This window comes from Hypanus sabinus, chromosome 11, assembly GCF_030144855.1.
Source record: "Hypanus sabinus isolate sHypSab1 chromosome 11, sHypSab1.hap1, whole genome shotgun sequence".
Lineage (NCBI taxonomy): Eukaryota > Metazoa > Chordata > Chondrichthyes > Myliobatiformes > Dasyatidae > Hypanus > Hypanus sabinus.
This window is the reverse complement of record NC_082716.1, coordinates 58,221,997-58,241,722: the sequence shown is the minus strand read 5'-3', so window position 1 is coordinate 58,241,722 and position 19,726 is coordinate 58,221,997. Positions and strand designations below refer to the sequence as shown.

General features: G+C 39.4%; 2 protein-coding genes across 5 annotated transcripts in view; one reads left to right on the top strand and one right to left on the bottom strand.

Moving 5' to 3' along the window:
• Positions 1-18,722, top strand: part of raver2 (ribonucleoprotein, PTB-binding 2) — a 205,901-nt gene extending 187,179 nt beyond the window's left edge. For both annotated transcript variants that reach the window (XM_059984395.1, XM_059984396.1), the window contains exon 16: positions 13,093-18,722. In XM_059984395.1, the coding sequence (XP_059840378.1) occupies positions 13,093-13,224 (132 nt within the window). In that variant the 3' untranslated portion in view covers positions 13,225-18,722. The remainder of the gene's footprint in view (positions 1-13,092) is intronic.
• The window catches only part of jak1 (Janus kinase 1), a 123,913-nt gene that overhangs the window by 37,234 nt on the left and 66,953 nt on the right, over positions 1-19,726 (bottom strand). For all 3 annotated transcript variants that reach the window (XM_059984389.1, XM_059984390.1, XM_059984388.1), the window contains exons 7-10: positions 12,905-13,093; positions 11,448-11,605; positions 8,479-8,602; positions 5,320-5,536 (exon numbers count right to left, since the gene is read on the bottom strand). In XM_059984389.1, the coding sequence (XP_059840372.1) occupies positions 5,320-5,536; positions 8,479-8,602; positions 11,448-11,605; positions 12,905-13,093 (688 nt within the window). The remainder of the gene's footprint in view (positions 1-5,319; positions 5,537-8,478; positions 8,603-11,447; positions 11,606-12,904; positions 13,094-19,726) is intronic.

Here is a 19,726-nt window from a genome sequence, read left to right as displayed (position 1 = left end):
CTTCATGAAGAGGGAACTAGAAGTCCATGAGCCAGTCCTCATTGAAGGACCAGAGGTGGAGAGGGTCAGCAACTTTAAATTCCTTGGTTGTTATTATTTTGGAGGACGTGTTCTGGCCCAGGACACGTGTAATTACAAATGTAGTTTGGCAGTCCCTCTACTTCCTTAGGAGTTTGCAAAGATTCAGCATGATAGCTAAAGGTTTGACAAACGTCTATAGATGTGGAGTGGAGGGCATATAGATTGGCTGCATCACATCCTGTCATAATATGCAATCACCAATGTCCTTGAAAGGAAAATTATACAAAAAGTAGTGGATTTGGCACATCACCCATAAAGCTTTCCCACCACTGAGCACATCTACATGAAGCGTTGTCGCAGGAAAGCAGCATCCATCATCAGAGACCCCACCACCCCGGATACGCTCTCTTCTCGTTTCTGCTGTCAGAAGAAGGTACCAGACTCTTAAGACTCACATGACCAGGTTCAGGAACAGTTCTTACCCCTCAACCATTAGGCTCTTGAACCAAAGAGGTAACCCCACTCAACTTCACTTGACCCATCATTGAAATGTTCCCTCAAACAATGGACTCACTTTCAAGGACTTTTCATCTCACGTTCTCAATATTTATTGCTTATTTACTTATTATTTCTTTCTTTTTGTATTTGCATAATTTGTTGTCTTTTTCATACCAGTTGAACACCCAAGTTGGTGTAGTCTTTCATTGATTATATTAAGGTTATTATTCTATTATGGATTTATTGAGTACACCCTCAAGAAAATGAATCTCTGGGTTGCAGAAAATGACACACATATACTTCGTTGATAAATTTACTTTGAACGTGAGGAATAAATCAATCACATTCTCACTAAATGTCAGAGCAAGCTCCAGGTGTTAAATAGACAAAGCACAAAGAGAATTGCATTCTTTGCTTATGAAACATAAATTGAACTTTAAAAAAGTCAGTTGTAGCCATTTCAATTTAAAGCAACTTTGTAATAGGTATTGCTCTTCTGACCACAGCAGCACTATCTCTGGTCAGTGAGTCAATAACTTCCCCTTGATTGTGTTTTACATTTCTTTTTAATTTTGTTAATAGCTGTAAAGTTCAAAATGTACGATGTGTGGGCTTGTTAAGGGAACTGCGTGGGTGTACATGTGGGACTGCATAGTACGAGTAGGTTTTAGCAGTGCGTAGGCTTGTAAGTGCGGGTTCAAAAGAGGAAAGGTGTATAGATGGTGGCTTTGTAGCCTATCAGCCAAAGTGTCTATATGTGTGCTACAAATTATTTATTGACAAATCATTTTAGCAACTTTACATTGAGTGATAGTTTTCATGTGGCAGACCACTGTGTGAAAGCTAGCAGAAAGAATGGCTGCTAAGGGATGTCTAAATGGGAAAGGTCTAAATGCACAGAAACTTACAGGTAAATGAAATCTAGACAAATTCACAGTTTTAACATCAAGTCTGCTTGGAATTTAGCAGTTAAAAAACATTGCAAAGACATGTATATCTTTAAGTGAATTCCAGCCAGTCAACAGGTCCCTTCAGTCAGTCAGGAAACAGAAACTTGATAAACAAAGTACGACCACATTAACTCTGTCCTTCCTGCACTGGATTTTGTCTCAAATCTTTAAAATAAAAATGCAGAATGGGATGATGGAGCAACAGTGATTTCAATAAAATGTTTGTAAAGTTTCATGTCAAAACCGTCTGTAGTTTCTGGCATAAAGTGTAAACAGTATTTCTTTAAACTAGCTCTCCGAACACACTTCCAACATATAAATAAGGATTCTCAAACAACGTTAGGCTTAATATGGTCTGCAGAAAATCACACCCGCCACATCTAAAGGTCAGTCAGAACAAGATGTTTTGATAAGAAACTTCCTTCTGCAATAAACATGTAAAGAAAATAGATCTGCATTGACTAATGAGCAAAACATATATTAAATTAATTAGGTTAATTAATTAGGGGAATTTAACCTGGTCAATTACCATCATAAGCCAATTTTTATTCACAAGTCATGTAAAGTTTCTTGCGTTCAATGAATAATATATTGCCTTTGATAAGTGGATAATTCCATGGTGCCTGCTATACGCTTTCCATTAGTAAAGTGCAACTCATGAATAACATTTCTGATTCACTTTATGTTTTTATAAACAAGTAAAATCTGTGTTGTATTCTATTGCACACATTATGCACATCTAAGTACATGACTTCAAACATACCCATCGCTGTAGCTATAAGCCTTTTGAGAACCGAGATACCAATTATTTTGGGTAGTACATGCATCCTTTGTGTTTCAATATGACATATATGATGCACAAGGTACATTTAAGACAGAAACTATGTCTTCTGCTTTCCTGGTACTGTATAGGTATTAGCAAGTTCATTTAACCCCTAATGAAGATATGCAGATCATATCATTCACCACACTTCCATTCAGCAGGTCAACAATTCCATGACAGGCTTCCCCAATGTGCTACCAACTAAACGCTAAGCTTACTACATTTCAGCTTAGCACTCCTTGGAGGTGGCACAGTGGTGTAGCTGGGAGAGCTGTTGCCTCACACCTCTAGTGACCTGGGTTCAATTTCAACCTCAGCTGCTGTCAACTCCAGAAGCTCCCACACTAGGACACATATTAAGCAGTATGATGCTCTCTCACCAGCCTAATCATCAAACACCAACTCTCAGAGGTTTCTACATGAAGCAATAACCCTAAGACAGGCTGCACTGAAAGAATTTCTAACTGACAGAAACTACAAATAAAGTTTATGATTTCTCTGGTCCCAAACTCAGACCAAAGGCAAGGACCACATCCCATGGCTGTGGAGTTGACATACGTGGTGCTGCCAGTTTTGAGCTGGACCTACTGGCAAAATCATATACCATCAGTCACTATAGCTTGTCATTCAGAGTGAATTGATTTCATTTGGAATGAAGGGCTGGCAATGTCAACAGGTTTCCCCATGAGCAACTCGTCACCAACTAAGCCCACTGAGTTCAAAAGCTACTTTTCAACTTAGTAAGGATTCCAGTCCCTAGAGCTGGTAGAGCTGCTCTCATGACCTGGGTTTAACATTGACCTCAGGTGCTGGTTATATAGACATTCTCCTTGTGATTGCCTGGCTTTTCTTCTGAGTTACCCAGATGTCCTCCCACATCCCAAAGATTCATGATTCAGTAGGTTTATTGGCAACTGTAAATTGCCCCTAGTGTGGTAGAATCTGGGGAAGTTGATGGGAATACAAGGGAAACAAAACTGAGCTCAGTGTCAATAGGTGTTTGGCGATCAGTGCAAACCCAGTGGACCACAGGCCCCATTTCATACTGAGGTCCCATTTCATGTTGCACCACTTAATGACTATATAGGTCAATTCACAGTATTCTTGCAGCAGTTTAGCTGTCTTCATTCTTTGTTAATTCACTATGCTATCTGTATTCCTAATGCCAAACCAAAGGGAGTTTCTTTTTTATGCAACAGGGAGAATTCACTGGATCAACATGACTCAAGGCTCCAGTTTGAACAAACGTGTGAACGAGGTTTCCACAGCACGTGAGAACACACATCTGTGACCTGCTAAAACAACAGAAAAACCAGTCTCATGCCTTGCAACACAATTCCAGCATCATGAGCAGGCAGCCACCATCACCATCCATCTCACATGAAGAACAGGGAAAGGGAGCCCACAGCCAAAGCAGTCAATCACAGCGTTAGCAACCTTAGTCCTACTTCTCCATTCAGTTGTAGTCCCACACTCTTAACCTTCCCCATCACTGGTAAAATAAACTATTTGATCATAAAACAAATATAATAGCTAACACTAAATAAATATTGAAATAAGAGGGAAATTGTGGCAAAGGATATGAAAAAAAAAATCAGTGTGCACTCTAGTGTCAGCTTGGGCCATGCGCTAGAGAGTCGTGGTCTTCCCACGCAGTACCCTCATTGACTACAGCTAGTTGGTCAAACACGCTTTCAATGGGAAGACCACAGCTGGCTGTTGACTGGCTCCTGGACTTCGAACCTCTAGCTTCAGGTTACATCCTCTCAGTGTGAACGTGGAGATGGGGCCCAGGCAACAGCATGGACACTGCTGGGCTTACAGAGACTGAAGTACAAATGCCCTCATCTTGGGGGAGAAAGCAGGCCTGTACTCAATGGACCCTTCACCACTACAGGGGAAAAGAAAGTGAACAACCAGGTCATCTGTTGGAGGAGACACTTGGGCCACTGTGATATCCTGCAGATCCATCCACTATCCACATTATAATGATGTGAGTCTGCTTAGCAGCGAGCTGACTACCTGGTTTCAATCTCAGCTTCCATTGCTGCATCCAGACATGGGGTGGGTGTGGCTGATGCTGTAGAAGCAGAGATGGCAGCTGTCAGCAATGCATCATACTCAGTCCACAGGGTTATGGAGGAACCTGGTTGTTCCTTCAATGCCAGAAAGGGTGAGCTCCAAGCTCTTAAGAGAACCCTTTAGGAGTCAGACTCCTCCATACTCATTAATGTTTCTAGGCAGGCCTTCCAACATACTGAACTCTTCCAAGAAATCTACCCTGTAAACCTACTTCTGAAAGCAAACTTATCAAGATTTGTACCTCTCCAAGATCTCCCCCTTCTAGCAAGTTGGCACCCGAGTTACCCACATCCTCTGCTATTGATATTGACCACTTGGACTCAATATCTCTCCACATGCATATCTTGTGTCTAATCAGGTGCAAAACCAAGCAGCACCAAGTATACCTTCACCATTCTCTCTTGCTGACCTTTACTCTTGTCAAACAACAGTGAAGGAGAAAGGATATATAAAGTTATCAGGGAAAGGTGGGATGGGGTTGGTTAAAAACAAACAAGTGCTTATACCATCTTCATCCTGTACAACAGAAGAGATTGTGGGCTAGGCAGAAAGTGGAATGAAAGGAGGGCATTGAATTCAGTGGTTTCATTAGAACCTCCTGTAGCATTAGCACTGCCACTTCTGATAACATACTCCAGGGAAACAATACAATTGCTTCTCCTGCCCCACTTTCAAACTGTAGCTACTAATGTAGATTGACATTGCATTTCTGATTGAGGATGAATTTCTAGCCAATAGATTCTTCACATATTCCAGTTCAGAACTTGGCTTAGTCCTTGGTCTCTTGATACTCCAAGATAATAAAGGCCTTGCAAACCTCGTCACCAGAAAACTATCACCAGAGATCCTTCAATTTCTCTGCTACTCAATGCAACTTTGATGGGTCTCTGCACACAGGCCCCAGGCCTTTCACTTTAAAAATGCAGCTGCTCTCATTGTCCTTACCTCGAGGTTTTGGTGGGCAGCAGGTTTTCAGTTGGAAGCTGATATCCTCGGTTTTAAGAATCTGTCCTTTGAGATGATTCATGAGGTCCCTGAGGTTTGGGAAATAACTGTCAGAGCCATGTAGTTTGTATCCAGATGACTTGTTCACCTCAATCTGAAAATTCTTGTACTGCTTTAGCACTCTCGAACCACTGCTTCGATCACAAAAGTCAATGCGCTGGGGAAAACAAATGACAATGTCAGAAATTTACAGCAAAGTTTGCCACTTTCGAGTCCTTGCAAAAAGTGGAGGCCATCGTTTCCTTTATAAGTAGATGAGATCTACAATGCAAATGTGCTTAAACTTAATTTTAGCTCTAGTGAAGTGGCTATTGACTTTAAAGCAATCAGGTGAGACATCTTAGAGGAAGCAGCATATATCCTGTAATAGTATTACTGACAGTAGAAAGATGAGGCGCAAATCCAACAGTGCCCAATTTCCAACTCCACTTACCAATGCAAGGCCTACAACTGTTTTGGTGCTGCCACGGTGAAGCTGGGCAAAGGCTTTTTATGACCCTGCATTACGAATGTGAATCATCAGTACTCTTAAATGCACTCAATTCAAGTTAAGCTTTACAAGGAATGTCAGAAATAGGAGCAGGAAGTAGGTCATCTTGTCCATCGAGCTTGCTTTAAATTCAATAAGATCATGGCTGACTGACCTGGCTATGGACTCAATTTTATCTACCTGCCTTTTCTCCACATTCCTTAATTCCTCTACTATGCAAAAATCTATCTAAACTGTGACTTAAACATACTTAAAGAGCTAGCCTCCAGGGCTTCCCTAGACAAAGAATTTCACAGATTCACTACTCTCTGAGAAAAGTAGTTTCTCCTTGACTCCAACAAAAATCTATTCTTCTGAATCGTGAGGTTATTTCTCTAGTTTTGGTCTCACTTAACAGTGGAAATAATTTTCCTGCCTCCAGCGTAACTATCTCCATCATAGTTTAATATGTTTCTATGAGATTTCCTCTCATTCTTTTAAATTCCAACAAGTTTCATCCCAGGCAACTCAAATTTTCCTCATAGGTTAGCCACCTCATCTCTGGAATCAAACCCGCTAACATCCTCTGAACCACAACCAAAGTCAGTATGCCTTTCTTCAGGGAGACCAGAACTGCATACAGTAACCCAGATCCAGCCTCACCAATGCCCTTTATAGTTACAGCATAACCTCCCCGCTCTTCAATTTAATCCCTCTAGCAATGAAGTACAACATTCTACTTGACTTCTTGGTAACCTTTTCCAGCTGCAAACCAACATTTTGCAATTCATGCACAAGCACTCCCAAGTCCCTATGCACAATAGCATGCTGCAAACTTTCATCATTTAAAATAATAAGCAGACCTATTTTTTTCTTTTATCATCTCCTTCCTCCCTGTGGAGCTCTGTGGGAAAACTGACACAACCTTTGAAATACAGATAACTGAGTCCAGTTTAAAATTTAATCAGGCTAAACAGTTGTGTTTTTGCCAGCTAATTTTAATAATGTTTAGATGCAATTAGTCTTGGCTAAAAATATCCCTTTCACTAGTACTCAAATTCTCAATTTCCAAAGATTTTATATTTCCAGGAACAAATTTCACTGCAATGTCACTGTGTATAACACTCATATACTCCAGAACAAATTGATCACTACAGCTTATATGTTAAACTTCTGCAGAAACCGTGGGCCCTGTGGTTTAGGTGCTGGGCTCTCATTTATTTTACCCGGACAAATGAGCAGAATCCACACTCTGCAAAGTACATCTAAAAGAAATCCAAGCAGTTACAATTTAGGCAAAAACAACAATGGATTGACAATACTGGTTGATCTCATGCACAAAGATTTTGGGATAATTAATGCAATTATACTGGCACCAAATCTATTTTTGAGATTGCACAATGTTCCCAAGCACAGTTCAGATATTCAACATTTTAAAGACAGTAATCCTCAAAATAAATGTTTCCTCAACTAAACTAAACCTAGTGGTTATTTTCTATTTCAAAACACTTTTAAAAACAATACCAAGACTGCTGCAATTTCTTTCTTTTTTTGTATTGTTCTGCACGTACCCCCCAGTAAGTGCTTGAAATGTTTCAGTTTGTATTTTTTATTTTCTCGTTGACAACACTTCTTCAGTGTTTCAGACCAACTTGGATTTTGATGGTAAAACAGTATCAATTGGCTTAACATCCGACATGCCTGGCCAACTGCTTCCAGTCCCAGTATTTCTGTTTGCAGTGCAATAGGTCACAGAATCATAAATTGCGCAGCACAGAAGTGAGCTTTTTCTGCCCACCTGAACCATGCCAACTCCAAAGGCTTACCAATACTAATCCCACCTGCTGGGATTAAGTCTGTATCCCTCTACAAACTTCATACCCAACCAACCCTTTTCAATCTTTTAACTATACTTGCTTCCATCATCTCCCCTAGCAACTTGTTCCATATAGCCACCAACCCATGTGTGGATAAACTTACCTTACTGGCAAACATAAAGGGGTGTGCAGTATTCCAACTCTGTCAATTAAGTGACAAAATTTTACAACTTCAGAAATAAACATCTAAAAATGGAAATTGGCTGCTGTCTTGTGTCACTGTGAAATAGCTTTCTATAGAATACTGGGACATTACTTGGAATATTAATTGAAATATTCCACATGGAATATTACCACTGCACAAACTCATTCGAAGAAGTGATTTCCCAGCAACAGAACCACTCATTTACAATTAAATGAAAGTGAACTTCTAAATCAAGGAATGAGTAGTATCTATGGCCTCAACTAGTAGATGATTGCTGATCTGAAATATAACCAGTCAGCTGCTTATCCTTCGGAAAATCTGCTGGTTTTATAGGACAGTGAGCAGAAGAGATTGCAGAGACTTGAAGATCTGATTGCCTTCTTTTAAGAACAGTGTTTGATCCCAGTAAAATACAAAACATGTCTATGTGGGTTTTGAATACTTAATTCTTTTCCTCAAAAAAGATACCAAGTTTTCTTCCCCCCCCCCCCCCCCAACGATGACAGCTGAAGTTTTCTACAAAAATTGTTCACCTTGGATATCATTTGCAACATGAAGTTGAAAGAAACAAAAGAAATGTATTGCTCAAAAGCGTTCACCAAAGTTACCTCCGAGGGTCCACTGCATGCTACCGTCATAAGGATGTGACTGAAATCTGTGCAGCTCCATCGCAACACGTACATTCCATCCTCATTGCCTTCGTGCTTCAGCTTGTTTATAGCATATTCAGTACTGACAAGAAGGAAGCAGACAAAAGGACACAATTTTGAAACATGTTTATTCAAGTTATGAAAAAAGTCAATAAAGTTCTTCAGAAAGCAAAAGACTTTAAACTGAACTCCATGAAGTTTTAAGACTAGCAAATGTTTCATGTCAAAGGTTAGGAATAAAGCATGATCTTCTTAAATGGTGTTTCCTTTAAGTAGTAAGGAAACATCAGAAATTGGCAGAATCTTGGCTGAAAGGAGATTACAGCTGGGAACTTAAAATCCAGGATATACATTGTACAAAAAGGACAGGCAGGTAGGCAGAGGGGGTGGCATGGCTGTGTTGGTAATAAGTGAAATCAAATCCTTAGAAAGAGGTGACATAGGATTGGAAGGTGTCGAATCACTGTGGGTAGAGCTAAGAAACTGCAAGGGTAAAAAGACCCTGGCGGGAGTAACATAAAGACCTCCAAATAATATCCAGAATTTCAAGAGTGTCAAGGGCAGAAGTGAGTGAAGTTGGCATGATCAGGGAGAAGGTGCTTGGGAAACTGAAAGGTCTGAAGGTAGATAAGTCAGCTGGAACAAATGGTCCACACCCAAGGGCTCTGAAAGAGGCGGCTGAAGAAATTGTCGAGGCATTAGTAATGATCTTTTCAAGAATCACTGGATTCTGCCATGGTTCTGGAAGACTGGAAAATTGCAAATGTCACTCCACTCTTCAAGAAGGGAAAGAGGCAGAAGAAAGGTAAATTATAGGCCAGTTAGTCTGACCTCAGTGGTTGGGAAGATGTTGGAGTCGATTGTTAAGGATGTGGTTTCAGGGTACTTGAAGGCACATGATTTAAAAAAAAGCTGAAGTCAGCATGGTTACTTTAAGAGAAAATCTCGTCTGACAAATCTGTTGGAATTCTTTGAAGAAATAACAATCAAGATAGACAAAGGAGAATTGGTGGATGTTATGTACTTGGATTTTAAGAAGGCCTTTAACAAGGTGCCAAACATGAAACTGTTTAACAAGAGCTCATGGCATTAGAGGCCAGGTACTAGCATGACTAGAGGATTGGGTGACAGGCAGGAGGCAAAGACTGGTAATAAAGAGATCCTTTTCTGGTTAGCTGCCGGTGTTCCGCAGGGGTCTGTAATCTTTTCATGTTACAACATCAATGATTTGGATGATGGAATTGATGGCTTTGTGGCCAAGTTTGTGGACAATACGAAGATAGATGGAAGGGCAGGTTGTGTTGAAGAACCAGAGAGGCTGCATAAGGACTTAGACAGATTAGGAGAATGGGCAAAAAAGTGGAATACTCAATGTTGGGAAGTGTATGGTCATGAACTGTGGTAGAGGAAATAAAGTCTAGACTATTTTTTAAATGGAGAGGATATTAAAAAAGCTGAGGCGCAGAGTGACTTGGGAGTCCTTGTGCAGGATTCTCTAAAGGTTAATTTGTACGTTGAGTCAGTGTGAAGGAAGGCAAATGCAATGTTAGCATTCGTCTCAGGAGGACGAGAAAATAAAAGCAAGGATGTAATTTTGAGACTTTCTAGAGCACTGGTGGGGCCTCACTTGGGAGTATTGTGAGCAGTTTTAGGCCCCTTATCTTAGAAAGAATGTGCTAAAACTGGGGAAGATTCAAAGGAGGTTCACAAAAATTATTCCAGGATTGAATAGCTTGTCATATGAAGCATGTGTGATAGTTCTGGGCCAGTATTCACTAGAATTAAGAAGAATGAGGGGGTATCCCATTGAAACCTAAAGAATTTTGAAAAGCCTCAATAGTGGATGTGAAGAGGGTGTTTCCAATGGTGTGTGGTATAGGACCAGAGGACACAACTTCACAATAGAAGGGTGACCATTTCAGAACAGAGATGAGGAGGAATTTCTTTAGCCACAGTGGTGAATCTGTGGAATTGGTTGACAAAAGATGACTGTGGATGCCAAGTCATTGAGTATGTTTAAGGCAGAGGTTGATAGATTCTTGATTAGTCAGGGCATGAGGGGTTATGGGGAGAATGTACAAAATTGGGGCTGAGAGGGAAATGGATCAGCCATGACGAAATGATGGAGCAGACTCAATGAGCTAAATGGCCTAATTCTGCTCCTATGTCTTATGGAGTGAATTGCAGCAATTTAACTGATCTTTTATTAACTGAGCATTTAACTACATGCAAACTTCACCAACACTTTAAAACTATATCCCTCTCAATATGCTGAAACCTTCATTTCCCACTTTCTGATGTTCCACGCGTCTACCTGTGGGAATCTAGTGACTTTTTTTTAAAGTGAAAAATGCTATGTAGACTCAATTTATTCTCATTCACTTGCCACACGTAACATTTTAAATATACGGTGAGCAAAAGTAACAAGTAGCAGTGAGAAAATTATTCATGACTTCTAAATACAGTCAATTTATTTAAGCCTTGGAGGCCGGCCCATTTTTGGTTGAACATCGCTACCAAATTTCATCTGGTGAAATCCAACTGCTCCTGATCTGATAACTATTCTAAAACTGAGGAATTCATGTAATATTCTATACTATGGATTAGTTCTCCATTACAATTAGAAAGAATGGGGATTTTGGAAGTGAGTAGGAACTATCAATATTGGTTTTAAAAACTATTGAATTGTTTTAAAGACTCAGTAAGTGTTCAGTAAATTTTATTTTGATCCAGTGAAGCTAGAAAGAGAAGGAAGCTGCCTCTGCGGAGAGACTGGAGAACATTGTTGCTGATTTCAGTACCTTGGTGAGCACAGATTTAACAGCATGATATTTCTTCTGGCACTTACATTCTGAGCTTTAGGTAGAATCATTCTACGCTTCCATAAAAAAAATTGTTATTTATTGAATACATCATTTTCAATTTACCGTATTGGCCCATGGCAGCCATGTTTAATGTTGTGCACAACTTGGGGCGGAGCCACGTCTGTGCACAGATAATGATGGGCATCTACTGTCAAACGGAAGTAACCATCAATCAAAGAAACCATGCTCAGTGCTTCTTCATAGCAAGACAGCTCAAGCTCCTAAAACACAAAAATATTAAAGACATGATGGAAACAATTTTCAAAGAACTTAATGTTACCGATAATTCAAGGATTTAATTGCAGCACCTTTGGCAGTAATTTTTGACTATGCTGTGTCCACACTGCCTAATGGGCTAGCCAAATTTAAAACAAATAGGGTCTCATTATCAATATGTGCAGGCAGGGAGGAAAAACTAATCTATTTTTCTGTCCCTTGCATCAGACTCAGTTTCTAACATTTGCAAGTGTTTGGCAATGCACTGAAGCTGGATTAAATGATATACATAACACTTCACAGCCAGTTGGAGAAGACCCTTGAAATGGACAATATACAAAGTTCAGCTTGGGAATAAATTAATTTTACATCATCAGATTGGACTGCCAACCTTAACTTGATGTAGTGGGTAATCTTTTAAAAGGTTGTAAAGATCAAAGGAATTGTCTTTGATCCTCAGCTCAGATTATGTCTGTGGTCAAATTTGTCTCCCTTCCCTGTGCAGGAAGGAACCTGTGCCTTGCTACGAATTCAGTACGATGTATGCGATTGACGACAGAATGAGGGGAAGAACCCTGTGGTGGAGTGTTATGAGTAAATCTGTGGAATCAGGTGCCAATGGACATGTTTCAGAATGTCAGAAAGACCTCGCTGAGAAGTTAGCAAGACCTTGATGTAACTGGTTCAGGACTGGTCAATAGTTGATAAAATGAGTGAAAATATTTCAAAGCCCAATGCAGAGCATCATCGAATGAACAGGAAATTATTACGACTCATCCTCTCTTGAATTTAAACTTAGAGCACTTGGCCCTAAAAACATTTCACACATTATTTATTAACACCCAATACCATTCTATTATCATTAAAATATTCCAGAGTTCCAAATTCATATCCTCATAAGAAATGGCCTCAATATTAATGCAATGCTCACAGTGAGATGTCTATACTCCGATCATATGTAAAGTCTGCCACTTTGAAAAATGTAATTGTAAAAGAACTTGATAGACAAAAACACAAGAATGTGGCAACAAAGTAGGTCAGCGAGTTATGCCAGCTTCTTCTGCCACCTTATTGGATCTTACTGATTTGTATTTCAAGATCATTCAGCTGCCTTTGCACCACATCCCTTAATAGCCTATATGAATTTTGCTTGCTCTAGATCATTATTCAGTGATCCATTCAAGAAAACTTACAAGCCTGAATGTTGTTGAAAGAAAGACTAGAATGTAGTTCTGAAATCAACAAATTGGAACCCAATAAGTCAATGAGACAAAGTGAAAAACTGGGATCATTAAATAACTTACCATCTTTTTGTTCTCTTGTTTGTTGACCATGACTATGGAGTCCTTTATGATGATGTGTGTGATCTCGTAGAAGTCGGCAAACTGAATCCAGTTCTCGCCCTGAACACCGTTACTTGCAATACTCTTACTGCTTTTGTTTGTTTTCTTGTTCTTCTTCAATTTATTTTTCTCTTTCATATTCATTACAGACTTTAATAAAGGAAAAAATGGAGGAAGTTAAGGCCCAAGATGTTGACTATCAGCTGATAGTTAAGGAGAAGATTCCCAGAAATGCAACATTGGCACACTGTGGTAAAGACAAATTGTACTGTACAGCTTAAAGAATGCTGCAGTTTGTTCAGTCTCAAAACTGGAAATCCCTCAATTAGGCCTCTGAACTGTTTCCAAATTTTCCATTTTCTCTCACATGATCTGTCTCCACTGATTCCTCAGTTAATCGATTCAATACATTCATAATTCCCTGCATAAAATACTTAAATTTCAAATCCCTGACCAGTTTACTTTTATATTTGAAGCCGCCTCCCAATTTAAAAGTCTGTGGGATCTAACACATTATTTTCAGGATTGATATATCCAATCCTTTAAGTAACTTGCATGCTCAAACAGAATCTCCTTAAGCCTTGCACTTTCAGAACAAACATACGTGAACACTTCACAGTTTCTGGTACCTTTTATTCCTTTGTAGACTTTATATTGTTTGCTCTTTACTACTACTTTGAATTTCTGATTAAATTGTATGGCTGCGAGTAGAATAATGTATATTGCCTTATTTGATTAATTTGTTATATACAATTTTAGTTATAATGTTCAAAATTAAAATTGTTTTGCTGTCTGTCTCTGCATTGGGCATGTTAATCCACTTTGAACTTTGATAATCATCCTCAACTAATACACAACAGGATCTTTATCATTTTAACTAATTCAGTAACATCAAAGTTTGTGTTCTTAAATATTTTTAATTTCATGCACATGTAGGAACTAGAACCAGTGCTGTGGGGAGAAATGGGAGGAAGGAAGAAGCAGGATGAAATCTATTTATATTTCTCATATTTTTTCATGATATAGAAGCCTATCAAGCTTATGTCAGCTCACAGAGCAATCCCATTTGTGCACTTATTTCCCTTTGACCAAGTCTCTCCTATCTACCTATCCGCTTCACACCTCCAGCTAACTCAAATGCAGTCTACTACACTTGTGGTGATCAACAGTAACCAATTAACCTGCTGACCGGCCTGTCTCAGATGTGAGAGAAAATAAGAGAGCACACAGCAAGGAAGCCAAAGAGTCACAAGAAGAACATGCAAACACCATCCAGACAATCCCAATGGTCTGGGCCCAAGTTAAGTTCCATGTGAATGGAGATACCAGCACCACTGGTGGTTGTAATGACTGTAAATTAAATGATGAGAGGACGGAGTGCACCTGGCTCTCTAATGTATTTATGGAGAGATGGAGTTTCCTTCTGAATAAACTAACTAGATTGGACGGATTGTCCATGGTTCTGCCCTTTGAACAACCTGCTGTAATTCCAATGACTCACATTTTAAGTCAATTGTAGAAGCTGAAAGCACAAAAAAAAAAGTCATGCTTGATGGTAAAGGTAAAAAAGTATCAAGGGGGAGCACATGCCACTGATTACAGTGAATCTATTTCCCCTTGGGCTTTGTGCTTTCTTATTTACTTCATATTGGAGCTGGATACACTTCAGATTACAAACCCTGTAACTGCTTGCTTACAAGCTGTGGGGCTGTGTCAGGAGTGACCTGTGGAGGATTGTTTCGAATACTTTGAGGCTTTCAGTCAAATTCTGTTAGCTTTCTCAGATAATTGTGCAGGAGCACAGGTCTCAAGCTAGCGTATACACTCAGCCCACTTTTATGCTCTATTGGCTTAAAGACAAAAAGAGCCCAAGTCTATTGCCCAACCCAAACACTAATACACATCATGTATCAGGATAAAACCAGAGATCTGGTGTCCTTGGAGGGTCAGTTCATCCAACTTTGTCCACTATAACTTATAATCTAGGAGACATACAAATATGCACTCAAATATTTTTATTTACGTGGCATTTTTCTTTCTTCCTCCCTCTCCCACACACACATACACACAAACAGAAAACACATATTCAAAACACTTCACCGAGTTGAGAGGAAGTGGTTTCAACAAAAAAAAAGGCTGCTACTTCCTTATAATAGTAGTTTGCAAACAACACTAAAAACCTAGTAGCTTTATACAAATAATAAAGTTCCCGTGAGCTAGATTCTCCCACTGTGGTTGAACTGGAAGTTTACACTTTTGTGTAAAAGGCTGTAAGGGTAAAACTAGTCTTTAACAGTAACACGTATACAATTACTGTATGCATTACTAGTCAGCTTTCCAACTAAACTGTTTTCCTTTGCATTGAAATTACATTGAAACCCTTTCAAACTTCATCGAAAACCTGAATGAAAAATACTACATTATCATACATCCTGCCGGCCACCCATCTTTCTAGATCGCAAAGCATCCATCAAGGATTATTTTAAATATCTTCAAAAATGGGTACGTTTAAAGATAACAAAATAAATGGAAATAGTCTGAGAATCTGGAGATCAATGGTTCTGATCTGAATTCCCCGAACTTGAGAGAGAGAAAGACCATCAAATAACTGAAACAAAAGTGCTATTTCCTGGTAGATTGGAGATAGAGGAGTTGGGAATAGGGATTTTAATGACAACTCTTAACACTATTTGATTGAACAGCAACTGGTAGTGAGTGATGTGAAGTTCAAAGAGTATTTTGTGCAGCAAAGGACAGGAAAACTGACAGGTATATATTCTTCGAATAAAATTCAATGACATTTTAGGGTCTGATATCTACATTAAAACAAATATATCTTTCAAAAGCCACTTGTCATCTTCTGTTTCGTGCTGAACACTGCATTTAATAGTACAGCTCAAAACCTTTCTCCAATTTGAATTTTTCTCCCAATTACACTCCAGCAAAAATATACCAAGGCATCCCACATAGGTATCATTGAACAAAAACTAACATAAGACCCACATTATGGCTACTAGGCAAATGACAGAGTAGGGTTTTATAATGCATCTTAGAAGGCAAAATAAATTTGAGGCAGATAAAAAGACTGGAACCCAGGCCTTGGCATCTACTAATGGAGAGGAAATAAGATTCAAAGACAAGAGGACAGAACTAAAACACTGCAGAAACTTGGTAAGGCTGCAGATTACTGAGACAGGGAGAGGCATGACCATAAGGCATTTGGAATTGGGGTAAGAAATGTAGTATGGCTTAATTGGAAGTAAATTTGAACCAAAGCAGTGGAAATGGATGAAAACTGCAACACAGAGATGACGATGTTGTGGACAAACTCAACTTAAACCCAAATAAAAATATGACTTGACCAACAAATTACATTCTAATTACTTTTTCCTCTTCCATGATCAATTTATACCGCCATATTTAAGTTTGTTGACAACACCATTGCCGTTGGCCAAATCAAAGGTGGTGACGACTCAGCATATAGAAGGGAGATTGAAATTCTGGCTGAGTGGTGTCGTAACCACAACATCTCACTCAACGTCAGCAAGACCAAGGAACTGATTATAGACTTCAGGAGCTGGAAACCAGAGGTCTGCAACCCAGTCCTCACGGGAATCAGAGATGGAGAGGGTTAGCAACTTAAAATTCTTGGACCCAGCAAGTAAGTGCAATTATGAAGAAAGCATGGCAGAGTCCCTATATCCTCAGGAGTTTGCGGAGATTCGGCATGGCATGTAAAGCTCTGACAAACTTTTATAGATGAGTGGTGAGGAGCACCATGGCTGGGTGTAGAAACACCAATGCCCTTGAACAGAAGAAGCCAACAAAAAGTAGTGGATATGGCCCAGTCCATCATGCTTAAAGCCCTCCCACCATTGAGCATATCTACACAGAAAACAGTTGTAGGAAAGCATGATTGATTATCAAAGCCCCCCACGATCCTGCCATGTTCTCTTCCCCCTACTGCCAGCAGGAAGGTGGTACAGGAGCATCAGCTCCAGGTTCTGGAACAGTTATTACCCCTCAACCATCAGATTCTTGAACCAAAGGGGATAATTTCATTCAACTTCACTTGTCCCATCATTGAACTGTACCCACAACCTATGGACTCACTACCTCCAGCTTTATTATTATTATCATCTCAGCTCAAGTTGGTAAACCTGAGGTAAGGACATAGCCAAAAATGCTCATTTCTCAATTGCTAAGAACTTTCGGACTATTCTAGTGGTGTGTAGTATTGTGGCTTTCTGAAGATTCACATATATATTACTGCTCGTTTAATGCCTTCATTGGTTAATGCTATGTGTAGTGCCTTTGAGATGATACCAGATGTAGATATTACTCTCAGGACAATGTACACCTGGTTCATGTTCCAAGGTCTTTCAATTTCCTCATTTAATTCAGCATACTTACGGTGTATTTATTGACTTCTGCATGTTATGAGTGCTGGGAATGGCTATATCTATTAAATAACTTGTTCTTTCTTGTTTATCCTGTATTATTATATCCATACAGTTATTATGGATTTCATTCTCTGTAGTAACTGACCAGTCATAATTTGTGGTATTCTGATTCTAAAACTGGATCAGGCTTATATTTACAGCAAGGTGTGATTTCATTTATGAGTTTGTATTTTAAAGTAAGATTTTGATGAACAATGTTTGCAACTTCATTGTGCCTGTGTAAGTAATCAGATGTGTTAAACTGCTACAGGATCCTGTAAGGTGTTGGATTGCTTCTGGTTTTTCTTTGGCATTTTCTGCACTTAGCATCTTGAATTTTTTGTGTCTTTTATTATGTATTTTTGATACTTTTTTGTGTTATTTCTTTTTGTCTTTGCACAGTTTGTTGCTCTTTGCACATTGGTCATTTGACCATCCTGTTGGGAACTGTCTTTCATTGATTCTATTGTGTTTCCTGTAATTACTGTGAATGCCTACCGGAAAATAAATCTCTGTGTTGCATATGGTCACAAACATGTACTTTGATAATAAATTTACTTTGAACTTTGAATTAGATTTACAGGCTATATTCATCCAAACTTCCACACCAGGAAGATTACATGGCTCATTTATTCATCCTTCTATTCTCAAAGCCCAAACCTTACCTTACCCTGGGAAACAAAGTCCTTAAAATGACAGTACCCAGGAGACCCATGTATGATTGTTACATTTCTTTAATTACAGCAAGCTCATGTAGGCATGCTTTGAAATAAAGAGTGCATTTTATTTCTTCATCTGTTTACTCTTAATGGGTAAGAGGAGCCTTTTATTTATGAGTAAGTTTTTATCTCCCATATGCTTAATACTGCAACAGATTGTCTAGTATTGATAAATAATGACACTGTTAAATTTAAATCTTGCAGACCTCACAAAATCTGGTAGAGGACAAATGGGAAAAGCAAATCTATTAAGAACAGTTGGAGCTAGCACTTGCTAACCTGGCAAGTGGGAAATGATGCAATTTAGGAAGTCAAATTGAGGCAGGGCATTTGCAGTCAACAACAAGGAATGTTGATGAACAGAGAGACATCGAACACTGAACTGAATCCCTTTGGCCTACGGTGTTGTGCTGACCTTTTAATAAAATCAATCTAACCCTTCCCTCCTGCATAGTCACGTGCCCACGAATCTCTTAAGCGTCCTTCAGGTATCTGCCTCTACCACCATCCCTGGTAGCACAATGCATGCACCCACCCCACTCTGTGTTTAAAATAAAACTACCTCTGACATAGTCCCACACACAATGCTGGAGGAACTCAGCAGGCTGAGATGCCCGAAACATCAACTGTATATATTTTTCCATAGCAGGCCAGGCACCATCTATGGAAAAACATATAGTTGACATTTTGGACATTTCTGCCTGCTGAGTTCCTCCAGCGTTTTGTGTGTTATTTGGATGCTCAGCATCTGCAGATTTTCTCTCATTTCTGACATAATCCAATCACTCTAAAATTTTGCCTCCTTGTATTAGCTATTTCCTTCCTTGGAAAAAGGCACCAATTCTAGCAATGCCTCTTATTATCTTAAGTGCATTACTCAAGCCAACTTGCATCCTCCATCACTCTAAAAAGAAAAACCCTAGCTCACTCAGCCCATATGACATGCTCTCTAATCCAGGCAGCATCCTGGTAAATTTCCTCTGCACCCTCTCTAAAGCTTCTACATTCTTCCTCTAATGAGGCAATCCGAACTGAGCATAATACTCTAGAGGACCTTGGACCTCAAGTCCATAGTTCATTGAGGGTGGAAATACAGATGGAAGGATGACAAAGGTGCCCATTTGGCATGTTTACCTTCATAGCGTGAGACACAGAATATAAAATTTTAAAGTTTACATGATACTAGTTAGACCCCTCTTGGAGTATAGCAAGCAGTTCTAGTTGCTACATCTTAGGAGGGATGTGATTGTGCTAGAATTGGTAGAGAGGCAATTCACTAACTTGCAGCCTGAATTGAAGGATTTGAGTTGTGGTGAGACCTTAGAAAGGCTAGTCTTGGTTTCCCTGGAGCAAAGGGCGTTGAGGTGTGACCTGAAAGACGTATACAAAACTCACAAGAGATATAGGATAGGGCAAAGAGTCAGGATATTTATCCAATGCTTAGAATATCAAGAACAAGGCGGCATAAATTCAAGGTAAGGGAAAGGAATTTTGAAGGGGATTCGGGGGGCGGGGGCTGTTTTCCACAAAAATAGTTGATATTATACTGTGGAGGTGGTGAAATAAACACGATTACTAAATTTCAGAGATTTTTGGGTAGGCATCTAAACAGCAAGGCGCAG